The sequence below is a fragment of the Rhinolophus sinicus genome, chromosome 1 (genome assembly GCF_057876585.1).
Source record: "Rhinolophus sinicus isolate RSI-liver-muscle chromosome 1, RSI-T2T, whole genome shotgun sequence".
Lineage (NCBI taxonomy): Eukaryota > Metazoa > Chordata > Mammalia > Chiroptera > Rhinolophidae > Rhinolophus > Rhinolophus sinicus.
The window spans coordinates 154,152,050-154,171,096 of record NC_142501.1 but is presented as its reverse complement, the minus strand read 5'-3'; the positions used below and the strand labels follow the sequence as shown (position 1 = coordinate 154,171,096).

The window sequence follows — 19,047 nt, the reverse complement described above, 5'->3', positions numbered from 1 at the left end:
TAATCTGTTTTCTTTACCTAGCAATCCAAAGGAAGTCAGTGTTTTGACTTCTTCCTGAGTAGTTTTCAGGTCTGTTACTTCTCTTCATTCCACCTGCTACTCTACTCCCCTTAGCCAATCTAGAGTCATTTATTTCTTAGATTTTTGTAGCAGTTTATACACATACCTTCTGGCCTCTCTCTACCTCTTCAGATTCATCTCCTGGATTGCTTTAAAATGAATTTCTTCAGTTCCATAAACAGACCACTTTCTCAACTGTGGGCTTTTTAATATGCTGTTCCTTTTGCTCAGAAAATTTTTCCTAATTTGTACCCTATTCTCTACTAAGCTTTGTACTCAGTTTAAGCCCAATGTGTTCCTTATATATGCTCCCTTTTTATTTTATCAAACATAGTTACTTGCTGAATTTCTGTATTTCCCTCGAGTCTAGACTGAAAGTTCCATGAGAACAGGGACTATATCTGTCCTATTCCTAAACTATCCCCCATATCTTAACCTTAGCAGTTTTCATATCTGTGAGTCATTGGAATACATTATCATCAGTGACAGAAATATTACTATATTTTCCATGAATAGTTTTGCGGTGTTTATTAAGACCTGCCCCACCCTCAGGATCCTACTTCTTTACATGTATATATGGAATAGTTTTTACAGTAGTAAAAATTTATCACTTACAAATCACCTCTTTTTCTAGCTATTTGCCTAACTTATGACATGTCCCCTCGGTTCTTAGTCAACTCTTCACATTATTAACTGTTCATATATCAGTTGTATCTTCTGTATGTGTTCTTGTTTATTAGTTTTCTAAATTCTTTGACATTCAATTTCTAACTTTTCCTGATCCTGAACTGGTTTCTGAAATAATGTTTTTAATTGGTTTGTTTTTTATTTTGTATGATACTCTTTTTCTCTGTTACTGTCCAAATAAGTCTTTGGTGCTAGCATTTTTTTCTCTCCGATTCTTTTTCCGCTCAATCATTGTTCACATTGTCTTTTTTTTTTAACACGTTGCGTATGGATCATGAGAATCTTCGTTTTTTTCTGAGCCATGCGTTAAGGACGGATAACGAGAATTCTCGTTTTTACTGTTGACTCTTTTTACTTTGCACATTTTATTGAATTATTTGTGTTTCGTTAATAACAAAGGAAGCTGCTTTCTGCAGTATCACACCAGGAGGGATTACTAACATCATAGGTGAGTAAATCCTAAAAAATTCCATAGAAAAATAATAAATGACATAGAAGCATTTACACTTTAAAGAGAAGAGTGCATTTTAAAGTAGTTTCTTTTAAAAGCCTGCCGGAACAGAGGGGTATGAGGGATTTAAACCCCGCCGTACGCAACGTGTTAAGTTGGTTCATGAACGTGGGCAATAATCTCTGTTATCATGAGCACCTCTCATTTGTTACAGCAGTTCCTCAGGCTACTTTGACAAACTTAAAAGAAAGGGGAAAAGGGGCGGGGTGGGGGGGGGAATAGAGAAAAAGGAGTTGGAGAAAGAACTGAGGATGGAGAAATAGGGGGCAGGAAAATGAAATTCTTCGATGAGGATTCCTGCAGCTGTACAGATAATTTCTTAAACTACTAATCAGTGGCAGCCATGTTGAAAGTGCTATACATTTGCTTTTGTGTTTTGTAAATTGATCCTTTATTGTTTTCTACTTCTACTTCCTAAAAGATCTTTACTGTTGAATGTTTTTACTTTGGATGTTGTTGCTCTTCGAATATCTCCCATTGTCATTACTTCCAAAGTATTTGTTGATACTATTATTAAGCACAATGTTGGTAAAGTAGGTTCTTTCTATTTTCATCAACTTTTTTGTGCCTTGTTCATTGTCATTAAGGCTTAATATTTTTCTCTTACATCTTTTATAAGCATGAATCATTCTCCTTATCCAAAATTCAAAGTATTTCTAAATCCTATAACTTGTTATGAAAATAGAATCAGAGAGTGATGCTGCTGTAAGGGATCTTGATATAATTTGGCTTATTTCTTCCTCTATCCCTCTGCTCCCCAGTCAGGTTTAACTGGGGGAATGAACAGTGCTTTTAAACTTGCATGTGCATTTGAATTCTCTGTGGATCTTGTTAAAATACCGATTGATAAACTAATTTAGTAGGTCTGGGGTGGGACCCAAGAGTCTATATTTTTAAATAATCTCTCCAAGATGATGCTTTTATAGCTGTTTTCCTTCTTTTCTTTTTATTTATATAGTTTAATAACTAATTCTGTGGTATATGTAATACCTGTTCTAGTGTTCTTACATATTTTTAGACATTTCATTTATTCTGTATTTTTTTACTTGATATAATTTTAATTCCTTCTTTGGGCTCTATAGTAATCTTTGTCTCAGATGCTTAATATATGTTGGTTTCTTAATTTATTTGAAAATTTTCTATTTTGTCTACTAACATCTAATGTTTTGAACCTATTTCTGAAAAAGTGAAATTCTCTGTTGTTAAACCCATTTTGGTGGTTGTGCCCATCTTAGCTGCAATATTTATATTAAAATAGTCTGTATTTCCCTGATTTCTCCTCCTTCCTGGTTGTTAGTCACAAAAATAAAACTAGAATTTATCTGTCCCTTCTGTTAGATTCTTTTTTTGTCCATTTGCCTTTGAGTAAAATGAAATTAATGTTGATGCCAAACCTTTTCAATTAGCTGTTTAACTTACCATAGTCATTGCTCTTTGCATTCTGTTTCCTCTTTTTAAAATTCTATTTATACCTTTTCCTTCATATGGGAAAGATCTCTATTGAAAACTCGCTTTAAATCTCCTCTTCCAAAAATTAGATTGATAGAAATCATGAATTATTTCAAAACATAAAAGCAGTAGTTACCTTTTTTTACTTGGGACATTGGTAAGTAGTTGGAAGGAATCATATATTTCAGTTTTTCTCAGCATATATTTATTTATTTTTGCCTCAGCAGTATATATCAATTATCAGACAATGTGAAAAGTTTGCAGTTTAAGTGACAGAAAGTTAGAGATCTTATTGAGAACATGTAACTTTTGAAAAATAGAGATGACAAGAAACCCACAGGATAAATTTAAGTAAGAAGTTCCTATAATTGAGAACTTTTTCTTAAATTAATTAATTTTCTGAAAACACTTTGGTTCTGTACATTGTGCATTGTTTTTATGATTTTCTTTAATTTAGGAAGTAAGAAAAGTAGCACCAATGTTCGTCATACAGAAAATTGGAAAAAAAATAGGGAATGTGAAAAGAAGGATTTTTCAGGTGTATCCAAGAAGAACAAACTTGTACCTGAAGAAGTGACTTCAACTGTCATGAGAAGTCGAAGAATTTCCAGACGTCCATCTAATTGGTGGGTGGTAAAACCAGAGCAGAGTAAGTATTTTCATTTAAACTATGTTCATTGGGAGCTCCCAAAAAATCATCCTGTTTATGTTGATTTATACTCTAATTTTCCAGAGAAAATCTATTGAGGACAGAGTTTAATTGGGTCATCGATAGAAATATTAAATCAGTTAATTATAAAGATATTCATTGAGGCTCTATCATATACAGTATTCTAGAAATAGGGATACAGCTATGGAAAAACAACAAAAAGCAAAAAAATTCTTGCTCTCTGTGGACTTACATTCTAATGGAGAAGACCAACAATATGATATATAATTCATGAAGTGATAGATAGTAAAGAAAAATAAAGCAGATAAAGGATGGCGATGGGAAGTAGATGGCAAGGGTGGAGATGGATAAGAGGACAGAGCAGAATACTGTTATAAAAGGTGACGATGAGAGTCCATTATGATTTTTTAGAGCACGTGAAAAAAGTGAAGGAGGGAGCCATACAAATAACTTGGTATGAAGCACTCTAGACCAAGGGAACAGTATTTGTATAGGTGCTGATGGGGCATGCTTGGTATGTTTGAAGAACATCCAGAAGGCCTGTATGGCTGAAGCAGACTAAGCCAGGGAGATAAAGTCAGAGAAGTAGGCTGTGATAGAGTTTAGATGAAGTGCATTGGGAAGCTACTGGAACATTGTGAGCAATAAAGTGACCTGAGTTAAAAGTGATCTCTTTCAAAAGGATTATTCTTATTGCGATGTAGAGAGGAAATTAGGGCTGAGCAAAAATGGAAGCATGGACACTAGATTGTTGGAGGGAAGAAATGAAAAGTGATTGGATTCATGATATTTTTGAGGGTAACACAAGAAATGTTGATAGATGATGAATGTTACAGGGGCGGAGTCTAGGATGACTCAGGGTTTTTTGCCCGAACAAGTAGAAGAGTAGAGCTCAATTCTTTACTGAGATGAGGAAAGGTATGAGAGAAACAGATTTGGGAAAGATATCAACATTTCAGGTTTTAATATACTTGTAGGTATAACGTTACAATATACATAGGAGAGTGGTGGGCAGAGCCAGAGAGGGTGGTTTTGGAAGCTTGTGATAAATTTGAAGGGTTTTATACATGTATGAAAAAATGGAAGCACACATAATTTATGCATGTAATTTGGAAACAGATGTAGCCTATGAGATTGATGTATGTATGTGTTTATATAATATATGTGTATACAAACACACACACACACAAATAAATAATGTTAGTATTTCAGTGAGCCAGATAACCTGAATAAATATTATCCTAATTTTAGGTTATTATCGAATCTTTCAGGTTTTGCTGATAATAGTAATTATTCAATAACAGAAGAATTGTCAGTGTATCACAACAGTAGACGAAAACCTGCTGAAAAAACAAATCAATCATCTAAGAATATTGGGGAAAAAACTGTTCCATTTAAAGGGCACAAGAGAACTAATCCAGGCTGCTCAGGAGCACAGAAGATTGTAAATGCAAAAGATACTAGAGAAATTATTGATGATGATGAAATTGCTGGTTCTTCCCAGAATGAGTCATTGGAATGTGATGAGAAAGACATGACTAAGAAGAAAAGCCTTAATCATTCTGGGTAATGTTTGTTATGTGTACAATGTAGTTATTTTTGTCTTCAGCATTTAATAGTTTCTCTATGTTGTTTAATCATTATAGAGAGGCAGTTTAGTATAAAGGTCTCTGCAGCCTGACAGACCTGGTAGTCAGGCTCTGCCATTAATTAGCTGGGTGATGCCCCAAGCAAAGTGTACTCTGAATTTGTTTCCTAATATTAAAATAGGGAGTAATATATGGCATGTGGGATGTGAGTGATAAATTTAATGTAAATATTGCCTGAGAGTTGCTTCCTTTTTCTTACTGTGATAAAAACACATAATGTAAAATTTGCTATCTTAATCATTTTTAAGTGTACACTTCAGTTTGCTTCCTTTTAAGTGAGGTTAATGTGATTTTAATCATTAAGAATACATCATAATACTTCTCCCCCTGAGATGATAATAGTTAATATATTTCAAGTGCTTATTATTTGCTGAGTACTTGCTGGGTGCTTTCAATGAATTCTTATCAGTCCCAACAACCTAAGTGAGTTAAATATTGTTCTTAATGTTTAATTTTTGCTTTTGATATAGATGCATTTCTGCTTATGATACAGCATTCATTCAATAAATACTAGGTTTGTGTGAGAACCTGCAAGGTGTTTGGAATGTACTGACGTGAATGACAGAGTGTCCTAACGTATATTAGTGTATGACATTATGGTGCAAAAAGATACCCCGTACACATTCTATTTAACTTTTTCACACTATTCTCGTATCTCCTTTCTCATTCAGTTTCTTTTAATGGAATATTTCAGATATGCAAAAATAAAAGTAATTCCTGATTCCCCATAATTTCACTTAAGAAGCAAAACATTGTAGTGGCCATTGGAATCCCATGTGTACCTTTGCTGAGCCCATTCCTAGTTTGTTGAGTGCTTTTATCAAGAGGTCAGATTTTGCTAAATACTTATTTTGCATCAATTGAGATGAGCATGTGATTTTTGTTACTGATACGTTGTATTACATTCATTAGTTTTCCAGTGTTAAACCCAACTTCATCTCTGGTATAAATCCCATTTGGTCATAATATATAATTCTGTTTATATGTTGCTAGATTTGGTTTGCTAATATTTTGTTGAATTTTTGTGGTCTATAGTTTTCTTCTGATATCTTTGTCTAGTTTTAGTATCAGGATAATACTAGTTTCATAAAATGAATTGAGAAGTACTCTTCTATTTTTTGAAAGAGTTTGTGAAGAATTCGTATTCTTTGAATGCTTCGTAAAATTCAGCAGTGCAACCATCTGGGCCGGGACTTCTCTTTCTAGGCTGTTTTTTTGATTACTCATTCTCTTACTATAGGTTTTTTGAGATTATTTATTTCCTCTTGAATTAGTTTTGGTAATTTGTGTGTTTCTAGGAATTTGTTATTTTCATTTAGGTTATATAGTTTTTGGCATATGATTGTTCATGGTATTCTCTAATAATCCCTTTTATTTTCTTTGACTCTGATGGTAGGACCTAGAGGGACAGTAGAATCTATAGGAATAAACTGTCAAAGAACATTCAGAAGTTTGCATGCTCTTTAGTTATGTTGCGTGCAAATTCTTCTCTCACTATGATAAGAATAAGTTGGTAAACTGAGTGAAGAAACAAATAGAAACATAGGACTTGTAAGAGAGAGGTGAGAGAAGAGAGGAAATCGTGCAGTCTAGGAATAGTGTATCTTGTTTGCATATGAGTATATCGGGGGTAAACTATGTAATTAGCTGGTAAGTACCAAAGAGATGAGACTGGGCCCTTCTGAACACCCTACTATACCCCAGTAGGCTGTTTAGGGGTATCAGAGAAAACAATTTCAGTTATTTGTGGATTTTAAAAAAACTATGCTAGATTAACTGTGATATACATAAGCTGCCAGTCTGTAATGTGTCCCAGTGTCCTGTCATCACGTCCATCTTAGGCCATTTCCCTTATCAGAATTTTTCAAATTTAGAACTCTTGGTAGGTCCTAGAATTAAATTTCCTTCCTGGGCTGGTTGTTGGTCCTAGGACCTGAACAGGGTTAGTGATGTTTGTTTGTCTACCCACTTATATATTGTGTTTAGAATAAATAGTTTATGAAGAAATGTAAACAGTTATAAACTTTTCATTTTTATAGAGTTACAGGAAGCCCCAAAGATGAGAATATTGTGACTGCACAAAATGTTCATCTAAAGCCTCAGACCAGGGGATATCCGTGCAAGACACCAGAGGAGGCTGATTCGGATTCTGGAGAGCCTAAGACTTTAGTTTTGGAAGGAAGGTATGAATGTGTTCTAAGGATAATGGGATTTCCTCACTATGTTAATTACTCATTGCTGTGTAACAAATTACCCCAAAGCTTAATAGTGGCTTGCAAACATTTATTGTTTCACAATTTCTGTGGGTCAGAAATCTGGAAGTCTTTGCTGGTTAGTTTTGGCTCAGGGATTCTCATCAGGTGTTACATTCAAGATATCTATCTGGTTTGCATTCCTTTGAAGTCTTGACTGGAACCAGAGGATTTACTTAAAAGGTGGCCCGATCACATGGCTGTTAGTTGCAGGCTCGAGTTCCTTGTAATGTGGCCTTTGCCATAGGGCTGTTCAATATGGCAGCTGGTTCTTCACAAAGCAAGTGACCTAAGAGAAGGTGACTACAGTGGACGTCATAGTGCCTTTCAATAACCTGGTCCCTGAAATTGCACACTGTCACTTCCACTTAATTCGTTAGAAACAAGTCACTAAATACAGACCACGTTCATGGAGAGGGTCGAACTCGACCCTACCTCTTGAAAGGAATAATATCTAAGAATTTGTGGCTATATGTTTAAAGCAGACACACTCAGTGAGCAAACCAAATTAACCTACTTTTATAATACCTGAAGTCACACACACACACGCACACACACACACACACACAAAAGGAAGGAATGGTAAATTATAGCAGATTCTCACACTTTTAATGGATGGCTAAGATTTCTTTGTCCACTATTTGCTGGGTGAGGACTACTAGGCCTATAATAGGTTCATAATAGGAGGAAAGGGATCTAGGACTGAGATAAGCTGAATCACCTCTGAACAATTTCTGGTCTATATTTTAAGTTCCATTTGATTGTGGTAGTTTTTTTTTTTTTTAAAAGCTGATTTCTAATTATTTCCTATAATTTGATTTTTATTAAAGAATGTTATTTGATTTGACTTAAATTCATAACTCTGATCCATGAGTTAGTTTAAAGGATTATAAAATAAAGTTTTTATCATGTTTGACAGTCAGTTATAGAATTAAATCGTATATTCTTTATTTTGTGCAGCAAGTAAGTATATTAGTGACATAACATTGCTATTGGTTTTATAAGAAAAAAAAGCCTTTGTTAGCTTTGGGGAAAAAGGACCATTGAGATAGATAATTAGATATATGCATTATAAAAGCACAAATTTTATGGTTTACTTTTTTTTCTTAAGTGGACCTTTTAGGCTCAAGAATTATTTAATGTCTGGAAAGAATAATTCTGATGTAGATGATGAGGAAATTCAGCAAAGTTCAGGTAAGTTATTGTTTATTTTCTACTGTCTTGATGTTTATGGCATTATGCGTATGGAGTTAGGTATGTGATGTTTTATTTAAATTATAACCAATGTCAAATGTATATTGAATACTTACTCTTAAGAGCCGAACTCTATTAGAGATTTGTAAGACCTTATACCTAGGGGAGAGATTGAAGGAGGGAGGAGAGAGACAGAAAGAATGAGACAGATGAATGACAATCCTTTCTTTCAAGTAGGACATAATAAAAAAATTGGCACTTAAGATATCTACTACTTCCAGGGTTAAAAATGTTGATAAGGGTATAAATGAAGCAAGATTAGTCATGTATTGATTTCTAGAGCTGAGTAATAGTTGAAGCAGGTTCATTATACTATTTTCTCTATTTTGAATATGTTTGAAACATTCCATAATAAAGTTTTAAAAATACATCTTTATGGAGAGTTTTATAATTTTCTTATGCCCTTAAAGAATATGTGCTTGGAATATAATCTGTTATAATGTTTTTTTCCTTAAATCACCAATTACTTTTCCTTTTAAATCCTTTTTTTCTTTCTGTGTTTAGATGTGTTTTTATTATTTTTCTCTTCTAAGTTGAATGCTTCTATATTTATTTTTCTACTTTTTATCTGGTGAAAAAAAAGCAGTGAATATTCCTGAGTATGATGTTGGCTTAATTTTATAGGATTTTCTTTTTTCTTCTCAAAGCAGCTTCTTCTTCTAGTGTACTCTAAATTATAGTGCTTTTTCTTTGACCCGGGAGTTATTTAGAAGTACATCTGTCAAGAACCTAGTCTCCAGAGTCAGGAATCTGGTATTGAAGCCAGCTCTACCACTTGTTAACTATATTAACTTGAGTAAGAAATTTCAGTGTTCTTAGCTTTAGCTTCGTTATTTATAAAATGGTGACATAAATTCCAATACCACAAATTGGTATAAGGATGAATAATTCCTTGCTTAGTTTAATACCTGGTATATGTTAAATGTTAATGTTAGCTATTATTTTACGATGTGTTTTGTTTTGTTTTGCTTTGTGTTAATAATTTCTAGTTTCATTTCATTATTCTAGGGAACTTTGGCCTGTAGTATGTATTCTTTGAATTTATTAAGGTTTTCTTCGTGTTCTAAAGTATGCGTAGATCACATAAAATTCATGGAAAAATTTTGAAGGTCTTCCATGGATCCTTGAAAAAGAGAAAAGTATTTTTTGTTTATAGATAACGTATTTTAAAATATGTATCCTCTCATTATTTTGTTGATAATGTAAATGGATGTATGTTTTGGAATATACTTTGAATATTTATGGAACTTATAAATGTTTATGGAATATTATGGAATACTTACTATGTATTCTAGGAGCTAGGAATATGATAGTGAACAAAACTGACAAAAATTTCTGCCCTCGTGGAGCTTAATTTCTGGGAGGCCAGGACAATAAAAAAAGATAGCAGAATTTATGATTTGTTGGATATTGAGAGTAGAAAAATAAAGCAGGGATTTTAGGGTGAGAAATGGGGGCTACAGTTTTAGGTAGATGGGCAGAGAAGGCCTCACTGAGGAAGTGATTATTTGAGCAAAGATATGAAAGAGGTGAGAGTGCAAATGCTGCAGCTGTATGGGAAAATAGTGCCCCAGGCAGAAGGAAGATCTGGGGCAGAGTTCTGATGTGGTAAAGAGTCTGTTCTAGTGGAGAAACACCACAGAGACCAGGAGGGCTGGAGCAGAGGAAGAGATGGATAGAGTAGTAGGAGATGATATCATAAGGTAACAAGAATGAAAGATCACAGACGATGTTAAATGCTGTTGCAAGGATTTTGGGCTTTTACTAAGAAAGATGGGAAGCCATTGGAGAGGAGAGGCATGATGGATCTGTAAACAGAATCACTGTGGCTGTTGTGTTAGGGATGGACTGATCAGTTTGAGGGGGCTGGTGTAAGGTTGAAGCATTAAGATCAATTGATGAGACATTAATAATCCCAGTGAAGGGTATGTACTAGAGTGGTAGCAGTGGAATGTGGAGAGCAGTAGTAGGATTTTAGGTGTTTTTGAAGGTAGAGTCAACAGGATTGGGATGGATGGGATGTGGGGTGTAAGAGAAAGAGAGGTATCCAGGGATAAAGCTTTTGGCCTCAGCACCTGAAAGAATGGTGCTGTCATTGCTTGATTTAGAGAATACTAGGGAAGGAGCAGATTTTGGGGAGAAGAATAGGATTTTAGATTTGGACACGTTACCATTTTATATTATTCTGATCCTTTGTGTCCTTACATTTGATTGTGAAGTTTGTGAAGTGTTTTCCGCTGCATTGGTCTGTTTCTCCATCTATTTACTGCAGTGTGTGATGTATGTTTCAGTGCCGTTTTTGAGCATATGTGCTCCTTCATGTGGAATGTACATGCTTTGGTATTCGTGGCGCTCTTCATGTTGCGCTTAACGATGCTTTTACCTTACAGTCTGTTTTGTCTAATGTTAATATTGTGATCTTTGCTTTCTTTGGTTTGTTGTTGTATCTTAGATTTTTGTTCACCCTTTTACTTAAACTTTCTTATAGAACTAAAACAAAGTGGGTTAAAAATAATAGCACGATTGGATTTTTATTTTTAACTTGCTTTGTTGGTATTTTTTTCTTTAATGTTTAACACATTTACACTTATTTTCATAACAGTTATGCTTGATACCTCTTTGTAAAGTTGGTAGATATTCTCACATATGCTAGCAAGAACTCAGGAATTTTTCAACACAGTTGAACAACTAGTCGAATAGTAAAAATAATCTTGAGTTATCTTTTTTCCTTTAAACTATCTGGCTATTGCTCTTTTACCTCGTTATAGCTCATGCTAATGAGTAGAAATTTGAAGGTAGCCTTATTTCTTTTTTCCTTTGTCGATAGCCTGTTTTCTTCCATCCCCATGCTTACTAGAATTCTTTAATCTTTAGTTCTTTAATTCTTTTAATTCAGGAGTTTTGTCTGTTGCTTTTTAAAAAAATATATTTTTTTGAAATACTTTTAAACTTACCCAGAAATCCTATATCGTCTTCATCCATATTCCACAGTTAACATTTGTTTCATCTCCTTCCCTGTCTTTCCTACATATGTTTATACATATTAATTATCATTAGCCTCTTTTGAACTATTTGAAAATGAGTTGCAGACATACTATGTGTATGTGCAGACACAATGCAAGACAAGAACTGAATCACCCTTCAACCATCCAAGTCAGGATGTCAGCATTAATATAACATTATAGTACACCAGGTCCTTGAATAATATTGTTTCATTCAATGTTGTTTTGTTACAATGTTCATAAGAAAAAAAATAGATTCCTGACCTGGGCCACTGTCTGTGTGGAGTTTACATGTTCTCCCCATGTCTGCATAGGTTTTCTCCAGGTACTCTGGTTTCCTCCCACATCCTAAAGATGTGCATACTAGGTGACTTAGCATGTTTAAATTGTCCCAGTCTGAATGTGTGTGGGGGTGTGGAGGGGCCCAGTGATGCAAGGACATCCTGCCCAGGGTTGGTTCTCACCTTGAGTCCTGAGTGTCCAGGATAGGCACCAGCCATGTGCGACCCTGAACTGGCATAAATGGGTTGGAAAAGAATGATCTTACTTGTTTTTATTAATCTTTTCTAACTGTTATGTATAGCTAATATTTATCAGTGTTTAATACCAGAAGTGTTTTGGGTCTTAATTTAGAAGTTTGTGGATTTGTTTTTTGTGATCAGAAATATGATATAGGAACTTAATTCTTATTTATATCAATTAGCCTAGGGTAAAATTCATTTCCTTATATGTTTCACTTACAGTCACAGTTTCCAAGACCTTATCTACCACCTTAAGTGAGGGCTTAACGATATTCCTTCACTGATATGCAGCCGGTTTCACCAGCAGTGCCATCAGTGTTCCTTTTTCTCTCTGGTTCAGGATCCAATCCAGGATCCTGGATGTCATTTAGCCCTCCTGTTCCTGCAGTTCCTTCAATAAGGAACTGTTCCTTAGGCTTTTTCTAACTTTTCTGACCTTTACATTTTTTTAGAAAGTACAAGCTTTTTGTTCTTTAGGATGACCTTCAACCTAGGTCTCTCTGATGTTTCCTCTCGATCAGATGCCAGCCATGCACATGTGACAGAAACAGTGCAGAAGTGGTGCTGTGATCTGTGTGCATCACGTTAGGAGGCGCACAGTACTGACCCATCTCCTACTGGTGATGTTGGTCTTCATCACCGTTCAAGTTATTGCCAGGTTTCTCTGCTTTAAAGGTACAGTTTTTCTCTTTCATAATTGATTGTTTGTGGAGTGATATCCTGATGCTGTTTCAGTAACTCCTTCCTTTTCAAACCTCCACACCAATCTTAACCTCTGTTAAAGGCTTCCACCTGAATTATCAGCCACTAATGATGATACCAAATTATTTCCTATTTCCTTAATTATTTTGTTAGCTTTCTATAAAAAATTGTTTTTCTTACCCCTTCTTCTTTATTCATTATTCATCTATTCATATTATGGACAACTACTGGGTTTCTATTTTATTCGATGGGTTTTAATCTTTATCACTTATTCTGATAAACTAGGCCTTATTTGGCCAGTAGATGTCTTTTCAACTGGTCCCTAAGTCCTTTCATCAAGTTTCTATCATGTTTTGAATACTGTTTCATTTCTCAGCATAAGATGTTCTAGGACCCCTGCCTCAACTCTGGAATCAATTATTTTTCTTAAGGAACCAGTTACTTTCTAGAGGAGGATGGCATTTAGATGCTCAGATCTGAGTCCTTGGTGTGCTTATTGTTGCTGGGATATCATTGCTCCTAGGTTTTTTTAGTGGATTAAGATACAAAATGCATACTACACACACACATATATCTACATTATACATACACAAGCATCTATATCTATTTCTGTATTTTCATTTAGAAATCATGAGTCCATGTCAATATGTCCAATTCCAGTCCAGTACCTTCGACTTTCCCTTTTCCATTTTTATAAAACCCTTCTGAGATAGTGAGAAACCTGGCTCCCGTTATCCACAGTATATTTACTTATTTGCTTTGTTCCTTCTCTGACCCCACCAGCTGCCTCCAAGGCCCTCTGCTGTGGGAAAATTTTCAACCATAAACTAGCCTTCTACTTGTTCTAGTGGGGATTGAATGAGAAATTGGATTTTTTTGTGTGTGACAGATTTGTTGAGATATACTTTACATACCATGTAATTAAACTATTTATAGTATATAATTCAATGGTGTGCTACGATCACCACAATAAATTTTAGAACATTTTCATTACCCCCCACCCCCCAAAAAAAAGAAACTTTATATTCTTTAGCAGGCACCTTCTATTCTCTCAATCCCCACCCGAGATTAGGTATCCACTAATCTACTGTTGATCTCTATAGGTTTGGCTGCTCTGGAGTGGGAAATTAGATTTTATGATCACTAAAGTTTCTTCTAAACTAGCAATTTTATGAAGTATCTAATTCAGTCATTCTTAACAATCTCTTGCTATCATGGACTCATATGAGAATATATAATGAAAGCTTAGACTTACTTTTAAGGAAATATATAATATATACAAAAGTGTATGAAAAATTTTAGGTGGTTCATGGACTTTAAGTGTTCCAGTTATGTATTGCTGTATAACTAACCACCCAAAATTTAACGGCTTTTAATACAATCGTTTTTTATCTCTCATGGTTCTATGGGTTGACTTGGCTTAGCTGGGCAGTTCTCACTTGCTCTTTCATGCATTTGTATTATAGTTCAATGCAAGCTACTGGGGTTGCAGTAATTTGACAGCTTGACTGAGCTGGAAGTCTAAGAGTCCAAGGTGACTTCTTCACTTGCATATTTGGCACCCAGTCAGGGTGACTGGAATAGTTGGGGGCTGGCCAGGCATTTCTTTTCCTCCACATCGCCTTCTCATGTAGTTAGGATGGGTTTTCTCACAGCGTGGCAGTTTTGGGGTAGTGAATCTTCATATGTGGTAGCTGTCCCCAGAGTGAAGTTGTAAGAGACCAAGGTGGAAACTGCATATCTTCTTAGGACTTAGCCTTTGAAGTCCCAGAACATCATTTGTGCTGCATTCTTTTAGTCAAGCAAGTCATGGCCAGTAGAAATTCAAGAAGGGAATTAGACTCCATTCTCAATAAAGAACATTTGGGCATAGGAAAGGAAAGAATTGGTGGCAGCTGTGTTTAGCTACTACTGACCACACCAAAGTTGAGAGCCCTTATCTACTTAGCACACTGCTAAATTCAGTACAGTTGTACTATTTTAGAACTTTAAAGATTATAGATTATATTATTAGCATTTTATTTGTTAATTATCACACCCTGCATTTTTATCTGCCCAATGGCTTATTTCACCTGAAGTCCACAGCAATAGGAAACCTGTTTGTTTTTCATTTTTTTAAAAGAGTTCCAGAATTGTTTTTTTGTTTTTTTTTTAAATTTTATTGGGGAATATTGGTGAACTGTGTTTTTCCAGGGCCCATCAGCTCCAAGTCGTTGTCCTTCAATCTAGTTGTGGAGGGTGCAGCTCAGCTCCAAGTCCAGTCGCCATTTTCAATCTTTAGTTGCAGGGGGCGCAGCCAACCATCCCATGCGGGAATTGAACAGGCAACCTTGTTGTTGAGAGTTTACGCTCTAACTAACTGAGCCATCCGGCTGCCCCTTCAGAAGGTCAGCAGCAGCTTGTTGTCTTCAATCTAGTTACGGAGGGCGCAGCTCACTGGCCCATGTGGGAATCAAACAGTGAACCCTGTTGTTCAGAGCTCGCGCTCTAACCAACTGAGCCATCTCGCCGCCCCTGTTTTTTATTTTTAACTACTATGTTCTTTAGATATATTCATTGTACCAAAATCTAGAGAGATGTTATACTGTTTTTCATTAGTCTTTATTCCTCAACAGTGAAAAGCAGAAGGAGAAATAAAATGCATTGTCAGGTCAAGTTTTATTTAATATACTTATACTGAAGTTGACCAAGTAATACACTTTAACTCAACATGGAATTAGTAGTCATAGTTCAGGATGTTACCTTTTGTGTTTTGCAGATGACTCACGAGTAACAAGATCTAAAATAACACGAGAGAACAAAGTACATCACAAATTAGGTAAAATTATTTCTGTCTTTTAATATTTGCATATTATAAAACCTCTTTCTAAATATAACTTAATTTTTCTCAAGCAGGGACAAATATTATTTGAATTAATTGGCACATACATTAAAACTACGTATTTTTTTTTTTTTTTTTATGAATTTCATGGTAAAACATCACAGGCCACAGAGTTTCTTTGTTATCCACTAATCAATCCTGTAGCCCTCACTCTTTGTCCCATAATAAGGAGCATGATCCCATATAGGTTAAGCATGTAGGATGGAGAATTCTTTATAATTTCTAGCTTCTAGGTAGATGGTATCCATGACAACTTTTCCTCCCATTTTGATCCAGTTCATTCTTAAACAAAATAAAAGTAGTGTGGGGACAGAGCCAGGAGTGCAGTTCCCAGGCTCTTGGCCTCACGTGGAAAGGTGCTGGCTCAGGTAGTAAATGGCCATCAACTGTGATTGGATGGCCACCAGCTGTGGCTAGTTGGCCGTCAGCTGTAACCAGTGAGCCACTGGCCACTAATATAACTACTGTGGCTACGCTAGCAGCAAATGGGGGGCTAGCAAGAAGATGGTGGCTGAGCTAGCGAGAACAGATTTCAGTTAGCACGGCGGAGTGCGGGTTGTGGATTGCAGAGAAGTAGACGGCAGGTTGCAGATAGTGTGGCTCCTGCTTCCTGTGTCTCCAACCCAGCCACTAGTGGGAATATCGTGGTATGACTCCCTTGTCTATGGCTCTGTGGGTGTTCCTTTTGGCCGCATGCATTCTTATGTGGGGAGTGGGACCAGAGACTCCGCCAGACACCCTGCATGACAGTAGGATAGGTAAGTAGTAAGCTGGGTGCTGGGGCACCCACCTAGAGGCCCATGTGAGGATTAAAACTCCATGGTTCCCAAAGAGATATTTGCAGATCAGGATTCATAGGACCTAACACCTTGTGGGACTGGAGTGGCTTTTTATGTTTCTCCCTATACTTGGGGCTGTGGATGCTCCTGTGCTTATTGTACCTGAAGAGAACCATTAGGAGTAAAGCTTTCTCTAATGGCTTCAACCACAAACTCACATCTCAATGTTTTGCCAGCCCTCTGAAGAAAGACTGCTGCTATACTTTGCAGTGCTTAATGTTTGTCTTTGAGTGGAATGATGAAGAGTCAGGAGTAGGCAAAGAGAAGCAAAACGTCCCTGAACAGGACGTCCAGCAACCAGAGAGGAAAATTAAGCATTATGCATTAAGAACAGTAGTCAGCTTCTGGTGAGCTATAACTTTTGTGGTAGATGGATAACAAGTTTAACAGAAGAAACATGAGCACTTTCAGAGATTGTTATAGCATAGAAGACTTTCTGGTACTAAAATGTCATCATTTTTTAGTTTAAAAAGTCAGCAAATGAACTGAAAGTAGAAATAGTCACTGTTGAGAGCTCGGTTAGTAGCTGATGTTGACATGGAATTCCTGTATTCTTCAGATCAGAAATACAGAAAGTGGAAACCATGAGGAAAAAAGATATCTAATGGAAATAACATGGAGAGAGCAGACAAAATATGCAAATAATAGGATTTCCAGAAAAAAAGAAATGGATGAGAGGAAACAGTTAAAGAAACTTCCCTGGATTAAAGATAGGCTTTAATTTGTGGTTTGATTGAGTTTACCAACTACCACTCATAATTATTGAAAAAGATATACCTCTAGACATAAATGACTAAAGTTCCTAAAGTTTCAGGATAGAGGGAAGTGTCCAGAGAGAATGTAAAAGTTAAATGACTCGCACTGCTTATCTGTGTTAACACTGGAAGAATAAAATAATATCTATAGCCTACTTTCAGAAATGTATTACAATCCAATAATCTTACATCTCCCCAAGGTATTTTTCTTTCTGATAATCGAATTTATTTTTCAGATAATGTAAGATTCACTTTAGTATCTTCCACGTAAAATACTCATGTTAGGTATTCTAACCAAGTATCACATAAAATAAAACTGAGTCCAAAGAGAGGAAGCAGTGGTACTGAATGATTCTAGAAATATATTTGGTTAAACTTAGATAATGTATATTTGTTTTTTACCGCTGTGTACTAAATTACCACAAACTTAGTCGCTTAGACAACCCATGTTTATTATCCCATGATTTCCGTGGGTAAGAACCCAGGCATAGATTGGCAGGGTCCTCTGTTCAAGGGTTTCATATGCTGTATTCAAAAGTGTCAGCCTGGGCTGTGGTCTCATCTGAGGCTCAGGGTCCTTTTCCAAGCTCGTGATTGTTAGCACACTTTAGTTCCTTGAAACTGTAGGACTGAGGTGCCTGTTTTCTGTCAGCAATTGGCCACTATTTTCACCTTCTGGAGCCACCTGTAGTTCCGTGCTGTATGACTGTCTCCATAGACCCCGTCACAGTATGGCAGCTTGCTTCTTCAAAGTCACCAAGAAAAATTTCTCTCTGCTGCTAGATAGTGTCTAATATGGATATTATTATATACACATAAATAAATAGAAATAAAATAGTAGGGCAGTGTTAATATTAGGCAAAGTGGAATTTAAGTGCTGAACAGGACTAAAAAGGACATGTAATGATGACATGAACAATTTATGAAGATAGAAAAATCGTAAACTCTTATGCACCAAGCAACCAGCAACTAAAATGTATAAGAAAAAGCAAGGAGATTTTCATTTAAACAATACAGTTAGAATGGGAGATTTCGATAAGCTATTTTTAGAATTGGACAGCTCTAGCAAACAAAAAATAACAGGAATTTGATTGTATAGCCAACAAACTCAACTTAGTATATGTAACTTTACATTGTTGAAATAAAATGAGTAGATATGTGTGTTATACATACAAACATATGCACACTTGATTACTCCCAATGTATAGATTTCCTATTGTGGAGCATTTAGATGGTTTTCAATTTAATTTTTGTTTTCTGTTTCTGTTATAAACAGTATTACTATGAATGTTCTTGTACCTAGAGTTTTGTCCATTTTTGTGAAAATTATTGTAAACTCATTTTCTAGTCATTTTAATTTCTGAGTCAGTATTATAAGTATTGCCAAATTGTCTTCACTTTACATTTCTACTTACAATATATGAGAGGTCCTGTGTACCTTTAACATCATTAACATAAGGTATTATCAAGTTTTTAAATATTTGCCAAGCTAGAAGCCCAGTTTTTCATTGGCATTTCTTTAATTATTAACACAAATATGTCTTAAAATTTGTTTTTCTAGTGTTTTGTACAGAAACGTTATTAGTGTTCTAGAAGGTAATATCAATCTTTCCGCTGCAAAGTATCATCCAGCTAAACATTTGTATGTGTACATTTTTGTCGAATTTTTTTTGCAGTATTGCCCTCCAACACACCAAATGTGCGCAGGACCAAGAGAATACGATTGAAACCTTTGGAATACTGGCGAGGGGAGCGAGTAGATTATCAAGGAAGGCCATCAGGTAAAATTTATGCTTTAATGTCTAACAATGAAAA

The 19,047-nt window shown here is 35.6% G+C and overlaps 1 protein-coding gene across 3 annotated transcripts in view; it reads left to right on the top strand.

The window, feature by feature from the left end:
• The window catches only part of CENPC (centromere protein C), a 59,431-nt gene that overhangs the window by 23,264 nt on the left and 17,120 nt on the right, over positions 1-19,047 (top strand). For all 3 annotated transcript variants that reach the window (XR_012493705.2, XR_012493707.2, XM_019748068.3), the window contains exons 9-14: positions 3,165-3,356; positions 4,649-4,943; positions 7,066-7,209; positions 8,390-8,472; positions 15,516-15,575; positions 18,909-19,013. Coding sequence is in view for 1 of the 3 variants with exons in the window: in XM_019748068.3 (XP_019603627.3) it covers positions 3,165-3,356; positions 4,649-4,943; positions 7,066-7,209; positions 8,390-8,472; positions 15,516-15,575; positions 18,909-19,013 (879 nt within the window). In the remaining 2 variants the exon portion in view is untranslated. The remainder of the gene's footprint in view (positions 1-3,164; positions 3,357-4,648; positions 4,944-7,065; positions 7,210-8,389; positions 8,473-15,515; positions 15,576-18,908; positions 19,014-19,047) is intronic.